General features: G+C 40.9%; 1 protein-coding gene across 5 annotated transcripts in view; it reads right to left on the reverse strand.

Annotated features, from left to right (window-relative positions):
- Positions 1–16,319, reverse strand: part of LOC117265836 (CUB and sushi domain-containing protein 3-like) — a 268,435-nt gene that overhangs the window by 84,473 nt on the left and 167,643 nt on the right. For 3 of the 5 annotated variants that reach the window (XM_033640575.2, XM_033640573.2, XM_033640576.2), the window contains exons 35-41: positions 14,894–15,018; positions 14,609–14,705; positions 13,010–13,114; positions 4,862–4,980; positions 3,111–3,180; positions 674–790; positions 157–366 (exon numbers count right to left, since the gene is read on the reverse strand). In XM_033640575.2, the coding sequence (XP_033496466.2) occupies positions 157–366; positions 674–790; positions 3,111–3,180; positions 4,862–4,980; positions 13,010–13,114; positions 14,609–14,705; positions 14,894–15,018 (843 nt within the window). The remainder of the gene's footprint in view (positions 1–156; positions 367–673; positions 791–3,110; positions 3,181–4,861; positions 4,981–13,009; positions 13,115–14,608; positions 14,706–14,893; positions 15,019–16,319) is intronic. The other 2 variants (XM_078171922.1, XM_033640574.2) reach the window with 1 other exon arrangement.

Consider the following 16,319-nt stretch of genomic DNA (forward strand, 5'->3'; position numbering starts at 1 on the left):
CAGAACTGATCTTTGTCCATGGTCTATATCCAACCTCACCAATGGTCTTTTAAGTGTTCTATTAGCAAACTCTTCAATCTCTTTCCACTTTTTCAGCTGCTGCTATGATAACACCCCATTTTAACTTTACCATTCAGACCAATCTTGCCTCCTCACCCTGATAGACAATGTGGAAGCCAGGCTTGTTCTGGGAGTAGTCGCTGTGGAAGAAGAGAGTGGTCTCGTGGGTGGTGCTAAAGAGAGAGTTGGGCACCACGGGGCCACTGAACCGATCAATCACAGTTCCTGTCTCCAGGTTCCCGGTGCGCACCTCCAGATAGTCATGAACAGGCTCTGTGGAGAAGTTCAGAAACTGCAGATGGATCCCTAAAAAGCAGAAAGAAAGGGCTGACATAAGAGACAAACTCAAGAATATATGAGTAAAGCAAAAGTGAGTGAATGTGTATGTTCTTTTAAAGTACTGTAGCAGTAGGGGGTTACTTCAAATTTAATGTTAAAAGCATTCATAAAACTAGCAGGTTCTTTTTTAATACAATAAGAAGTGGAGAGAAGAAGAGTTAACTGAACAATGCAGAAGAAAGCGGCAGAGAAGACATTAGAGCTACCAGATCAAAAAAGAAAAAAAGAGAGTGGAGGAGAAGAAGAAAGGGAAGGCAGAGGAGGGATGACAGACCGAAGCCAATAGGGAGTTGAACTCTCCAGCTGCAGTCCAGGCTGCTCTGGTAATTCCCTGGGAAGCCTGGGCTGAGGATGACGCCGCTGAAGTCTGTCATAGAGCCACCACACTGAGCTGAGGGAGACCAACCAAGGAGAAAGAACATGTCACTTCTCCGCAGAACGGCTCAATGGGAAAACAAAGGAAAACAATGACTAGAGGGGGTGAGTATGGTGGGAGGGCAAAGAGCATTGTGTCTTTGTGTGTCTGTGGGTTTCAGTACATGCACAATTATTGTAAATGTGTACACAGTGCTGGTAATGTCTGTGTCTGCCACATGTGTGCCTATGAGCACATGTGTGTTATACACTCATGTGTTTGTAAGCAGACTGTAAAAGAGGGGGACTTGTGTGGGCGAGAAAGAAAATGAAGTGCTGCGAGTGTGCTTTATGAACTTAGGATTGATTGTGGTAGGAGGAGGAGGAGGGGAAGGGGGGCTGCTTATGTCTCTCGTGTTTGTGCATGTTTGTGACTTGTGCATGTACATCTCTGCTTGACTGTGTGGATTATGCCCAATAACGGCATCCGTGAAAAGATAACAGACTCAGGCACATTCCTTGTTTGGTGATGCTTTAAATTAAAATAAATGAGGGAGTCAATTTTCAATACAGCACCACAGTTTTGCTCAGCGGTGGCGGTGATTACTTCACCCTCCCCCTGCAACACTCCACCTCTCTTCTTAGACTGTGTGTTAGAGAGCACATCAGCTGTCTGTGAAGGATATATCCACCCCCACTCTTGTGGCACTCACTAGGGGCAGGGTAAAAATAAATGGAGTCTTAGATGCTTCACGATTCTGTCTTGAAAGATTACATCTCGAAAAGCCAACAATCTCAATAATTTAAAACCCAATTTTCAACAGTATGATCGCCTGTAACAATATATAAGACCAAGCTGTATGTTCCTCGCGGCTGAACCAACTGTAAGGTGAAACATGAATGACATAAACATGTGCGTCATATCTACCTTCTAAATTACTTGTAAAGTATTAATAAAAGATAATGGAAGTAAATCCATCTGCTTATTTTATTTAGGGGTAATTACACATTTGCCATGTTTTAAAAATAGCAAGTAGTCACACAATGAAATTAAATAGATCAGGTATTGAAATAAAAAATTTAGATGCATCAAGATGCATTTATAATCGTTTTATAATCACATCGTAGCCCGCTGCATAAATGTGAGGTGCCTAAAAATCTTCCACCGCTAGCATATACATAGTTTTACACTACATGACCACCCAGGTAATGTCATTATAGCCAACTGAGGCTCCAATGTAAACATGTCGTTAAATAATTCCTCTTTTCCCCATCCCAACCCTTACAGGCCTATTTATGTGGCAAATGGTTGGAAACACAAGGGGTACTGCTGCCATTTCTTTAGAGACTATCAACCAAGGCCACAATGAGGCGAAAACTATCTCGGGATTTAATTGTGCTGCTGGTGGGGGAAACCTGCTTGACCCGCTTGTGTATGAAATGAAAGAGGAGAGGAGAGGAGAGGAGAGGCACTTATGAGGATGTTATACTGTTTGTGCTGGGGCATGCAACCACTTTGATGTGAGTTTATCAGCTACAGAGTGGATACAGATCCTGGGGTGTTGGGGTGAGCATATGTACTGTAAACGAGCGAGGAGTTGAGCTAACGAGCGAACACATGTGTCCAAGAACAGGCCTGTCAACAGTAAAGCCGGGATTTATGTCTGCAGTGAACTGTGAAAACCACAGGGACGCAACATTTACATGAAGAGTGCAGTGAGTGCATGCTGGTGTGTGCAAGCGTCTGTGTGTTTATATACACCGTAAGGGTGTGTGCGTGCGCGCGAGTGTGTTTGTGTACATATGTAATTGGGGGCAACAGAACAGTGAGGTGTCAAAAGACAAAGTGGTGCGCTTCATTAGTAATCTCTGGAATCTGTCACTGTGGCAATCAACTTTAGAGGAAGTGTCAGGGGAGAGCAGAGACTCTCATCAGGGCTATCAGAAATCAAACAACACACTGAGATGGTGCAAAGCCTTATTGATTTTGAACTGAAGGGGAAAGCAGAAAATTCATAATCCCCACCCCTCAAGCCCTCCACACCCACCCATCATCTCCTCCCCTGATCTTACAATGAAATTGTTGCTTTCCCTAATACAATAACAAGTCCTCTGTGAGGCCACTGATCTATTGTGTGGTTGTGTATGAGTAAAGTGTTGCTATGGGAGGAACAAAAAAAACCAAACCAAAAAAAAAAACAGGAAAAAGTCAACGAGAAAGGTGAATGGCAAAAGACAGAAGAAAGAGATTGAATCTGTGTTTGATGCAACAAATATGGTTTTGTCGTCTGTAGTAATATCAACCCACTGAAATCCTGTACGGTGGCAATGTCAGACTGTATAAAATAAGACATTACCTAAACACAGAGGTACGGGGTAATTCCACCTTCTGACGGGGCCAGGCATGCAGGTAATATATGCATTACCCTGTTCGGGAAAACAAACAAAAACAATATATTCACCACCTTCAAAATACAGTGCAATAAAAAAGGAACACCAAGAGATCAACAAACAGACAGGTGCTTGCAGCAGATTTTTTTTTATCTCTGTCCTGTGGATCTTTGGAATTGGTTAGCAGTCAGATTTTTGGATTTCTCAAAATCCTCTTCTCAAAGTCTTGTGTGTGAATATTTGATGGTATCAAGAGTAGGAAAGGGACCTCTTGCTGCTAGTTGGGCAGCAAGAGTACCACCTGGGGGCTGACTACAGAGAGATGTGTTATAGACTGAGAAAACAAGAAGACAAACATCCTAGCTTCCAGACTTGTTTTCTGTTAAGATACAAAAATAATCATCCTGTGATGGATATTACTGGTTAATCCTCTGTAAAATATTCATAACACTGTTGTTGTTTTTATCCTTTCAAAATTAAGTGCAGTCCACAAGTTTTCTGCAACCAAGATGCTTGTAAAATGCCTTGATAAAGGTACATTCGCCAGCCAGCACGTACACCAAGGATTAGACGATATATGACTTTATTGTGGATCGCGACAAAAGAAAAAAAAACTGACAATAACTTGACCATGGCGAATTTCCATCATTGGGACGATTATGAATATTGTGTCCCAAAAGAGACTGCTGGGCAACCAACAATAAAAGAGACTGGCTGCATACGCACCCACCTCAAAAAAGCAACAGCTCTTAATTAAGCATTGGCGTGATGACACCTGAAATCGTTGAAAAGGCTGGCTTTAGGAGACCAATTTTTTATTTCACAAAAAAGGATGTTCATTTAAAAAGTGTGTGTGCTATTTGTGTTGCAATGAAAAGGGAAAGTGATTCCATTATGTCTTAGTGCCATTTGAGAGTTATTTATTGGGAAAATAGCATGAATTGCAATTAGTTTGGCCAGGATATTTGTGACAGAAAATGTTCATACTGTCCTATGCCTGCTGTACACTAAAGTCAAACCTGAAAACAGGCATTTACTAAAGCATATGTGTGGCATTAACACACCTGAACTCAAAAAACTCGGCCATTCTTGTGTTTTTGTTTCTACAATGGCCTCTGGTCTATTTCTGGTGTACAGACACTCAGCCTGAAGATGTGTGTAAGAAGTTCTGGTTGGTCCAGAGAGAATGTGAAAAGAAGTGAATGCCTAGGCCCAGGAAGAAAAATCAGTGTGGGATTAGTGAGGTGACTGTTAACACAATCCATCGCCTGTGGCGTTGGAGGGTTCTACGGCTCAAAACGCCACAACTACTGTATCTACTTGAGGAGGATTGGGAGAAGTTAAAGCTGCTTTGTAACATACACACACAAACACACTCACACAAGCAGAGAGGCACGCAAGCAAAAGTAGACACAATAAATATGCAAGCTTAAATACATTGACAGTTACCACACTTGTACATTCACACATTTCTCTCCTGCACATACTCTTCCACTCACTCACTCACTCACACACACACACACACACACACACACACACACACACATATATATATATAAATGTCATAGAAAAAGTACTTAGTAACACTGCCTTGACAGACTCATCCTTTGGGGTATTCCCTTGAAATTGTCACTCCAGGCAGGTAGATATGATTCACTTATCATAACCATAAGAGAGCTGGATATCTGCTTCACCAGCCCTGTATGCTCTAACCTACCTGTAACGAGAAGCCTTGATCGCACTGGAAGGATACCATGTCACCCACAGTGTAGCGGTCCCCTACTTTCTGGCCGTTACTGGGAGGCAGCGGCTCTGGGCAAGAATCCAAACCTATTGCTTAGGACAGAGTCACAACACACAAGTGTGGACAGCAATCATTCTTCTGCACATTATGGGTACAAACCAAACCTGTAACTGCTCAATCCACTTGGAACTGTTTCATTGTTGAACATCCACTGTTTAATTAATGGAAACATTTACATTTAATCACCCGATACCTATAGAGAAAAGGGAATTGTTTAATTAAAACCAAAGGTTTTAACATGTAATTACACAGTGACACATTTTAATGTGCTTGTAATTGCATAATAATTGAGTAAGTGTTTTTTTCTCCCTCTCTCCCCTCATCATAACATTTAGAAAGTGGGACAAGTCACAAAGCTATTCTACTGGTGGCTGTAATCGCAAAATCCTTCTGACTGTGATCTGAAGCAATCACTGTGAAATTACAAAGCAATCCCTGAAGTATTACTTGACAGAAGCATTGAGCTTCACTGGAACAAAGTGAATACAGTGCCACTTGCCAGGTACCGAGAGGCCTGATATTGTGTTTTAATGGCTTAAAAGCAATGTTGATCCCAGCTATGGGCTATATTAATGGAAGGAATTTGAGGTAAATTTAAGCGACAGTCACTTTTACAGCTTTTCACAGTTTCATTTGTCCTAGAGGTGACTGAACAAATACATAAAAAGTTAAATCTGCAGGAAGAGAAGCACACATCTCATACTTTACTTCATTATTGATGCACCCATTAAATGCTATGAACAGTAGCATTGGAAGAAGTGCTTATTTTGTAAGTTTTCAACTGACACAAGTCATCTGTCAATAGGTTATTTAAATTCTGTGTTAAAATTGGCTGCTGTGCTGCTGCTGCTGCAGTAATACATAAGAATTGACAGAAAGGGGACCTTTTGTAATAACTCTGAAAAGCACATATACATTCACACAGAAGTTTTCTCCTTGACGCATAATTAGTTAGCAGGCCGTAGGGTGAGAGGTAGTGGGAAGGAGGATATACAAACCCAGCAACAACAAAAAAAGGACCAATCTATCCCAACCTGTGTGTAGGCACGGATACTGCAATCACACAGCACTCAAAAAAGAAAAAATACACAAAAATGTACAAACACTCACACACAAGCCCACTCAAAGAGTTAACAGGTCCAAGCAAGTAGGTGGGAGGATGAATGTAAACATGCCAGCAAAAATGGCCACAAAAGATTCAAAAACAATTTATAGGCAACTCTTCAGAGCACTGGATTGCGAGAGTGGCGACTCCACTGAGCATCTAGTGAAAGTTAGAGAGGATGTTTGGGTGGGAGGAGACAATAACCCAAGAGGCGCAGAGCAGGAAGCAATATGACAGATATTCACAGATACATCTACTAAAGAAGAGCTACTGTACAAGGGGAGTGGGTGGATTCTTTGAAGTTTTGTCAGATGTGGGTTTAAATGAAAGTATTACTTTGACAACGTCCAATGACTTTGAAATAGAGATATGATGATGCAATTGATGAAAGCAGTGTCTGCTACTATAGTAAAAGGCTGCCATGAGGTAAGTTTGGCATCAAAGAATAATGCAGCTATAAATTAAACTATTTCATCATGTGTCCTTACTGTAGGCAACAATCAGCCTTCTCATTGTAGTGTTGTGTAAAACAGTTTCCTAAAGCGGTGCATTCTTACTTCAATAGAATGAAAACAACTGAATATTGGATTGGTGACATATTATAATACAGGATCCACTGACGACTACTTGCATTACAAATGGGAACAAAACAAAACGTGTAAATGTGTATCCATACATTAATTTAACAGATATAAACTTAGTCATACAAAACCTTCATGGATTGTCAGTAGGCCTTCAACAAAACCAGAGTTAAGTAAAACACTTTGTTGGTAAGCATATATCGAAGCCTGTATTTATCAGTCGTATCAAACAGCCAGGCTCCAGTTTACACAGCCAGAGGCGGTGTGCCAGATCTTAACTGGACACACAGACCTTTGCGCTCTGGTCAAGTTAAGAGTGGGTACCGACTAACAGATGGCACTGGTTCCCATTGAGCTCCAGATGGGTTCCAATCAAACTGTTAGAATGCACATTTTGGCAAGGATTACTGTCACCCTGCTGTGACAAGGTCGACACCCACTTTTTCTGAGTAGGCAACCACGTCTGGAGGGACTCCTGTCCTTATCAAACTAGATTTATGTTTTCAACAGGATGCCTTGGCCACTCTACTTAGCCAATACAATTTCAGTAGTGCATGTCACCAGTTAGTCGTCACAGTAAGCTCAGCTGAGAATTTCACCTGCTCCTGGTTTTAATTTAATATGAGCATTTACATATATGTATCCATTTCAATTATATATTGGACCTGTAAAGAAAACAGCAATTGTTGAGTATTCAAAAAGTAGAAGAGGCTGGTAGCACAAAAAAAATATACTGAATTAAAAGCTACTTGGCAGATGCAGACACAACACATGCAGATCACCCAATAGCAAAAGTTTACTGAATGGAAAAAAAGGTACAAGGTACAAAGCACAGTACTGTGGTTATACACTGTGAACAAAATGAGCAACTGGGAGTTCACATAAGGCAAGGATACTTTAGGTGGGTGGTGGCATGCGCAGTAGGGATGAGTGGAGTAGAGAGGGGAACTTTAGGTACATCAAATACACGTTTTTGCCTGAGTCATTTAACTCTATGCGTCATGCACAGTTTGAGTGAGGCTTGTACACAGACTGACTAGTCTATCTTACTGGCAATGAACACATCTATATCCATGGCCCTTATACGTAAAATAAGCTATCATGCTTGCCTGTAACCCCTTCCCACGTGTTGCTACAGTGATCCAATCATTGTGAGCATTAATATTTGGCTACTACTTATGGGGGAAGAGGCTGAATAGTTTCCTCTGCCTTGTATTGATTATGATGCTTTTGTAAGCTTTAGGAGTTGATCCTCGACCCCTAAGAAGTCAGAAAGGTTAGTGACTTGGTTGGATTTTAGTCAAAACCAGAGGAAAAAGTTACTTTGACAACATACTTGTTTATTATTATTCTTTAGCACTTTTTGCCTTTTTATTTACTGGTTATCAGGATGTTGCAAGCACATACTTCCTGACAATTTCTATAAAAAACTTGACCTCTTTAGACAAATGTCAGGCTATAAATTGGACCTTCAGAAGAGTGAGCTGCTTCCTATAAATACCACAGCTTGGATGATGTCTTACTTACTTAGGGGTCAGTAACACACAATTACATATTGAACTCTTGGACCAGAATTGAACCACCCACTTAAAATCAATCAGGGAAGATTTTCTAAGATGGTGCACTACTCTTGTCCCTGGCTGGCTGAATCAATGTGATTAAAATGAACATTTTACCATTTCTATTTTGTTTGTTTCAATGTGTGCTAACACTGATAATGAAATAATATATATATTTTTAACTCTGGACAAATCTAATTCAGAATTTATCTAGAATAAAAAGCTTCCAGGATTTCATAAAGCTTTTTGCAGAGACCTAAGTTACCAGGGGAATGGTGTTATCCAACTTTGAATATTACTATTGGGCAGCTAACTTTCATAGCATGAAAGGAAAACTATGCTAGCTCAACAGAAACCATTCTGGTTAGACAATAACGCAACCTTTTGTAAAATCTCTTCACTACCTGCTCTCCTGACATGACCCATACTGGGGGAAATGTCTTCATATAAAAATAACCCGTCACTTGAAATTTCCCTCAGGATCTGGATACAGTTCAGGAGAAATCTGGACTTGAATTAATGCCCCCCTCAGCACTGACAGATCAAAATCATTCTTTCCCTCCATCACTGCAGGACAACACAAGGACATTAAATCTTTTGGGGAACTATATAGCAACGTTGGATTTGCCTCATTCTCGTAGTTGAAACAAAATATTACCTTACTAACAACCAGCTTTACAGATACTTACAAGTCAGAAATTTTGCGCTAACTAATTTGACCCTGTTGCCTTATCCACCACATAAAACTTGGTTAGACAATCTTTTGGCTTTTAATCCACTGGGAAAGTGTGTGGTTACTTAGTTATACAAGATTATTTCTCATTTTGATTGCCCCTCTTCATCTATAATTAGAGGCCGATGGAAAGATGACCTAAACTGGATAAGGACACAAAAGATTCAGTTCTGAACAGGGTCCACTCCTCATCTATTTGCACTCAACATGGGCTCATACAGTTTAAAATTCTCTATGATCTTGACTACGCTAAGGAGAAATTAGTCAACAGCTGTGCTGATGTGAATCCTATGTGTGCTAGGTGCAAAAAAAATCAAATAGGATCTGTTGTCCACACTTTTTGGACCTGCCCTTGACTTTGCAAGTACTGGGAAGTGTGTCCAAAACTCCTTGGAGGTGTTTGAGACCCCTCTCCATCTGTCTCCGCTAATAGCAATATTTGGAGTGGTTGGTGAAAAAACTAACCTTCCAAAATTTAAATTAAATGCTATTGCTTTTGCGTCTGTAATCACTAGACAGCTCATTCTTCTTAAGTGGAAAGATGAGACACCTCCCAGCCATACTGATTGGATTAGAGATGTAATACAGTTTTTGCAAATAGAGAAAGTTAGATTCACTCTGAGAAGGTCTACTTACAAATTTTATAACACCTGGCAGCCATTCATCTCACATGTTAAGAACTCCAAATTGGATAGAACTCTTTACTTTGAGGGTAATCGTGTCTGGACCTGAGTGTTGCCGAAATGTGCAGCAAATTTAATAGCAACGTATTTGTTGCAAGTAGCTATGGTACTGTGTTGTGTTATTATAGCTTCTATTCTACTTTACTTTTGTTGTTGCTGTTTCAGTTGTCTCCACTATCTGTAATAGGGGTATGTGATCTGTTGGTTAGTAAGTTTGGTTGACACATTCACTGCTGCATCAGTTGATCATACTGACTCCTAAATGACATCTGTATGTCACTTTTTATTTGAAGATAAAAACTTAAGAAAAAAAGTGTGTGTGTGTTTGTGTGTGCGTGTGTGTAGAGGAGCTGCCCCACCCACAGTGAAACTCCAACAGAGAGCAGACGGGAGGACAGAAGCAGCATGACGAGAAATGACAGCAAAACGTGTCTCAGCATACTTTTCTTCTGTTCATTCAGCTCAGGCACTGCGTTCAAGTCTCATAATGGTCAGGAAAACCCTGCTATTTGTTCTGGCATCATGTCGGCTCAATTGTTGGTGACATTCTTATGTAAACAAATACATATAAACCAGAGGGAAATATTGTACGATATATGGACATGGATATATGGCCATTTTTGCTGACCTCCATAAGTCAATGACATAATTATTGTGACAGACCTAAGAACGACATTTCCAACAGCTCTCAAAGACATCCAGTTAATGGAGAACTCGGCTTGTGCCAGGAGCCTAAAAAATTACAACAGCAGCCAGGTCAAAGAAAGAGACTTGCATCCAGATGAAAGTGACACTTCTAATGGCTTTGCACTAGCATGAAATTAGAGGCCTAAGAGAAGCACAGTACTGACACATGAGAGAAAGACCCTAGCGTAGTCATTTTACATTGAATTTCAGTGCACATTCCTGCAGCACAGCTTACAGTATGGTTCACTGCTTGAGAAGCAAGTGTAGTGAGAATATGTGAAACTTGATTGCAAGTTTGATTGCATTAATCAAGTACGGGTATATACCAGGGGATTTCTGCTCTTGATCTTTAATGAGTGTGCAAGGTTCAGCCATGAAACATATGATAATAATTTACTTGAAAAGTGCATAAGTGCAGGTAATTATCAAGATGATCATCTGTAGTATGCTTAGGTTTTACAGAAAACTGCAATTACCATATGCAGTGCCATGATGTCCTTTGAGTGGTGTGACTGAAATTAGATGTGCAGTAGAAAATGTAAAAATGTATTGACAGACCTAAGGGCTGATTCAGAGGTTGAATTTCTTCCCAAGATGTCCAGAATCAATTCATTTTGTTTTAACAGTCACTTCATGTAGTTGATGTAGAAATAATACAGGCCTCTGCAGACTGTAGCCATTGAAGCCTAGGGTGGGACTTATTTGGGATGCAAACCGCCATATTGCCTGTGAGGAGATGCCAGTTTTGTTCTCAACTATAGCATACTGTCTGCCTTAGGAGAGCTGGTTAAATGCTTGGCTCTTAAGAAGTTGTAGTGACGGGTGGTATACAAGATTTCTATAACTGGTCTCAATGGACTGCAACAATCACCCAAAGGAAACATTTTAAAACAGATGGTTGACTGGCTGGGTGTGTGCCAATCCCTCTTGCCTTTTTCTTCCCACTGTACTGAGCATTCAGAGCATTAATTTGTAGCTAAAAACTGGAGTGTGAACAAAATAAATGGGTGGTTCAAGCCAACTACAGGCTGGGAATAAGATACAAACATACAACCAACTAGAGGGCCGAAGAGAGGACTGCTGTAATATGGCCAAATACATCAGAGTCTGAACTCTGCAATAAGCAGTCGACTAGAACATTGCACAATGGGAAACAACAGAGCACAAAAACAGAAATGCTTAATGAGTAGTTCCATAGAGAAGTAACGTGACTTGATCAGACACAGATAAATGTTTGCCAATAGGCAGACAGTAGAAACATATGGCAGGAAACCTCACAAAAATGAATAGCAAAAGGAAAAGTAGGAAGGAGTCTGACTGGGGCCGGGTTTACACAAAGCATCAGGGAATGCACTTTACAAGGGCAGCAGTGGCAAAGTGTAAGACAGACATAGAGGAAAGAGCTGACTGTGAGACATGGTTCTGAAGTGATTCTCAGCAGTGGGTAGCGGTGGAGGGGGAGGGGGGTTAGTGCAGAGAGGAAAGAGCCCACAGAGAGACACAGCTACAGAGTGCTTCCAGGAAAGAGGAGGGTGTTGTGGAAACGGAGCGCTGACTGTGAGAGACATGACTGTGAAGTTGTTCTCAGCAGTGGTATGATGCTTGCGGACTGACACGACTGACATCGAGGACAGATTTGGTGACAGCTATGTTTTTTCATGCTTCTTTTGTTTTGCAACACATTTGCGGGACTGTTAGTTTGAGTGGGAACTGATTTTAGTCAAAACCGTGTTATTCTTTAGTTGCATCTTTATGAGATCTCAAAGTTTGGTTATGTTAGCGGGGCTCTCATCACGGCCTTTCTTTCCTTCCTTTGTGCCATTGTCATGCTCCCGTTTTATCTTAACATTATGGTGTTCATGTCTTCTCCACTCTTACTTCCCCATGGCTGCGCTTTTTCACAGTCCTCAATATACTTCGCTGAAAATGGCTGACAATGGGTCTCCCATAACTAGACATTTTAGCAAGAATACTGCTTTGAAGTGTAGGTGAGCAGTAAGCAACAAAATAGCAGACAATTGAGAGAAGGAGACAGAAAAAGGACCAACTTAAAATCCATCTAACCTTAGAGAGACAAATAACAAAGAGGAAAATTACAATGACATTAAAGGAGACAAAGGGAAAGTGCAGGAGATGTAAATAACAGTAGGGACGTTGGTCACAAAGGACTGTATTATTAAATGTCTGCAGAAGAGCTCCATGCATCACCTGAACATCAGGACCCCTATTTTCATTTGCACAATTTTTGAATGGGAGGACTTAGTAAATCAGTCGCTCCACTGGGGCCAGCTATACTCCTTAAATTTTAGTGCACGGTAAATGTTCAGCATGCTCCTTTGCAAATATGCCCCTAAGTGAATAGCCCGCTGAGAGATGAGTAAATTTAGTCCCTAAATGAAAAAGGATGTGGGTCCAGTAGCTTGTAGCAATAGGAGGACTTAATAACGACCACTGGGGAATACCATGCCAGAATGCCAGAGGAGCAGAGACAAAGGCTGAGAATTTGAAGATACAGAGGAAGAAGAAACTTTGCCCAGTCACTCGCTAACCTCAAACTCTCTTTCTATGTCCAACTGTGCCACCCAGACCAGCTGTCTCCCTTATTCCTTATACCTCTGTGTAGCAGCTGGAAGTCAGTGGCAGATGGACACATGGAAACCAACTGACAGCAGACAAAGTGACAGGCAGGCAGACAAGCCGTCTCTCCTCATACCTGTGTACTCCAAGTGAAAGCCAGCAGCGGACACACTGATGTCAGACTGGAAGGTCAGGTACAGGTTGTTGGACGTGCTGTTCAGCAGTTGAGGAATTGTTGTACCTGTATTAAACAAACAAAAGACAGAAAAGACCATGTCTAGTCCATATTCCAGATTTGAGAGCACCCAAGCAACATGTGACCATTTATTACACTTCAGTTATCTGCAGTATAGATAATAATGTAGACACAGTAATAACTGTGCTGCAATTTTGTTAAATCATTCTCTGGATTCCACTTTTTTATTTTACCCAGAGCCAAATTCAAGTATGAGCCTGGACTCTGTGGCTTTCAGCAGCAGCCATTTCACCTCCATAACCTTGCTAAATTGGGGTTGCTGAGTATATCAGCAGGTACAAATGAAATGATGGTGAAAAACTAAAACACAAAGTGCCTCACATAATGCAATAAATCACAGGCAATCACTCATATCAAGAAATAAAATAACAGAGCAGAGTGTGTTTAAAATGTAAAAAGGTAGAGGATGTATTTTGTGCCATCCTTGGGCAGAGAACACATTTGAATAACCTGCAACGTATGTAAGTCCTTCTGGGTCAACCTGAGAAGAAAGCATTACAATAGTCAAGATTGTGTAGTGATATACAGATTAGAATTTCAAGCCAGCAAGCACAAATGCTCTGAATTTTTGTGGAAACACTAACATGATTACATTCCACTTACTAATGTTGCTACTTCAACATTTTCAACAAAGACTGTTTCACTACATAGATCAAATATGCAGTCTCTGTTACACATTTTAAGGTGTTCAACACGTCCTTTGGATCTTCAGTCAGACCCTTAAAAACTAAACCAATGAACACGAACATGATCTTTTATTCTAACTCTGAATTTGCACTGCAGAATATTCAGTATGTGTGGCAACACTGAGGTCTAGGATCATATTCTCTATTCCAGGCGTATGTCTTCAGCAATTTGCAAGGGGACTTTTACATATATTCATAATCACCTTCATCAGTTTAGCCCCAGATAAAATTGATTGCTAGCCATTTAAAATGGCTTAGCCTTTTCACACCGCATGCTGTCCTACACAGTGAGAGCTGTACTGTGAAGCTATTACAATATGTAAAGAGTTTTGTTCCAAAATGAGATATCCACCACTTGAGAAATCTGACACCTAGTCTCATAAACCTGATAGCCGATATAGAGGCAGAAGTCATTATGCTACACCAGTCCCTCTGATACCGGGATCCAGCATCTAAAATGATGTGATGGCCTGTTTCTAGCAGGTTACCATGTGGCAAGAGCACCATTTTCATTAGTGTGTGCCCTAAGGCAACACTACATTTGTAAAGCTCCAGACTGAAACTTGGGCTACATTATGAAGATCTCTAATGCAGAGACAGGAATATTGTCTGAAGGAGGAGGAACATTATTTCTTCTTTGACTTCTTTAACTGGTTTTTAGACAGCATTCTCAAAAGGACATGCCAAATGTCATCAGCTCCATCACCGCATCTGTCTGCTGCTGGGGCCCTGTGACATCTGATTGAAATTCAAGAGGGAGCTGACAACTAAAATCCAGTTGTATCTGTTTTACCTGAGTAGCTACCAAGCCTTGGAGCATTGCCATCAACCCCGTCAAAAAAATCCAGCGAGTCCCAGTTATGCTCCGTGGCGAAGGTCACAACCTGAATCTGAAAGACAAAGACACCTTGATACAAATGCTGAAGACAGCCTGAAAAATACACAAGATACAAAAACACAAATGTACTTGAGTAGCAAAAAAGCTGACTGATTAATAATTCACCCATGCATCCCCAAAACATCTTTTAATCTCTCATTAAATATTATACTACTAAGATTTGCATCTGTGTCCTCTCACTTGGATGCCGGCTCCCTCAGGAACAGAGATTTTCCAGGCACAGTTCAGATAGTTGGCATACGGCTCTGGGTATCCAGGAGAGAGGATAGTGCCTCTGCGCTCAGTTAACACTCCACCACAGGGAACTAGACAAAGGAGAAAAGATTGAAAGCGAGAGTGTCAGTCTCAACAAAGTTGAAGTCTGCCGAGCCAGGAGTGGGCAGGGGTCAGAGTAGGGCAGCAGCAAACCATCACGCATATAAAAGCATCATTCGACCCACTAATACATGGATTTTAAATGAGCATCTGTGAAAAATCACTTCATATGATGTAATTCTATGGACCCAAAGGCAAGCCAGCCATGATAATGACCGGTTCTGCTTGTGATATATGATGTAAAAGAGCTTTATTTTATGACAGTACTGAACCAGAGCATGCATCCTTGTCCACATGATATTATTTTCCTTTAATACCTCAGTGGAGTTTTGCATGGCAGCACACTTGCCTCTCGCTCTATGCAGACATAAACAGTTCGACCCTGATGTTATTTCATCTCTCGCAGGCCACGCAAATCACATCTTTCAATTGTGAAAGCTATTCCTCTCAAAACGCACCTTGTTTCTACCAGTGCCACAAGTAACATATTTATCAAGCCTCTTGGCTCTCAGATGAATGTTGAATTGGAGTCACTGGCCATATTGAGCTGACATTTTCCGACACTGTGATATATTTGAGCATGAGTAGAAATCAAAATGAAAAAAAAAAGGTCCATTACAGTTACAATTTCTTTATTGCTTTTCAGACGGTGCCAATTGGCCTTGTATCCGGCCAGCTACCTTCTACACAGTGTCTGGCTCCACTTTCTGTCCATTAAGGACTGTGGTAACCCAGCCTTGCACACCAGAATCCTTTGGATTATTGCACTCAACACACACAAAAAAAAAACCCAGAGTGAAATGCATTTCCTTTTTATTGAGATGTAGCCCTGCTGGCTAACACAGTAACAAGCATCCTAATAGGTTGATGAAATTTTGCTTTTTCATTGTTGCTTTGTTCTAATGAGATCCACTGTTCTTCTGCCACCAACTGCCTTCTGTTTATCAGACCAAACCATCACATGTATTTCAACATTAATGACAGTTGATGTATACTTCAAAAATAAATGGCATAAAAGTCTATATCCAAGCCTCGTGACTAAAATGCATCAGCTCCATTATCCCTTTTCTTCCCACTCCTGATGCAGACACAACTGTTCATCTGATTAAACTGTACAAATGCTAGGTAACCCAGAGTTACCTAGCATTTGTTGGTTTTCTCATAGGACCATGACCAAAGCTGTCACTCAGGGTGAATGAGATCCTTCAGGTTCTAAGTGGAGTAGTACAATGTGTTCTCACAATGAAGAACCAGCTGCTGTTTGTCAAGGACGAGGGTTTAACTCATACAG

Source organism: Epinephelus lanceolatus, chromosome 10 (genome assembly GCF_041903045.1).
Source record: "Epinephelus lanceolatus isolate andai-2023 chromosome 10, ASM4190304v1, whole genome shotgun sequence".
Classification (NCBI taxonomy): domain Eukaryota; kingdom Metazoa; phylum Chordata; class Actinopteri; order Perciformes; family Serranidae; genus Epinephelus; species Epinephelus lanceolatus.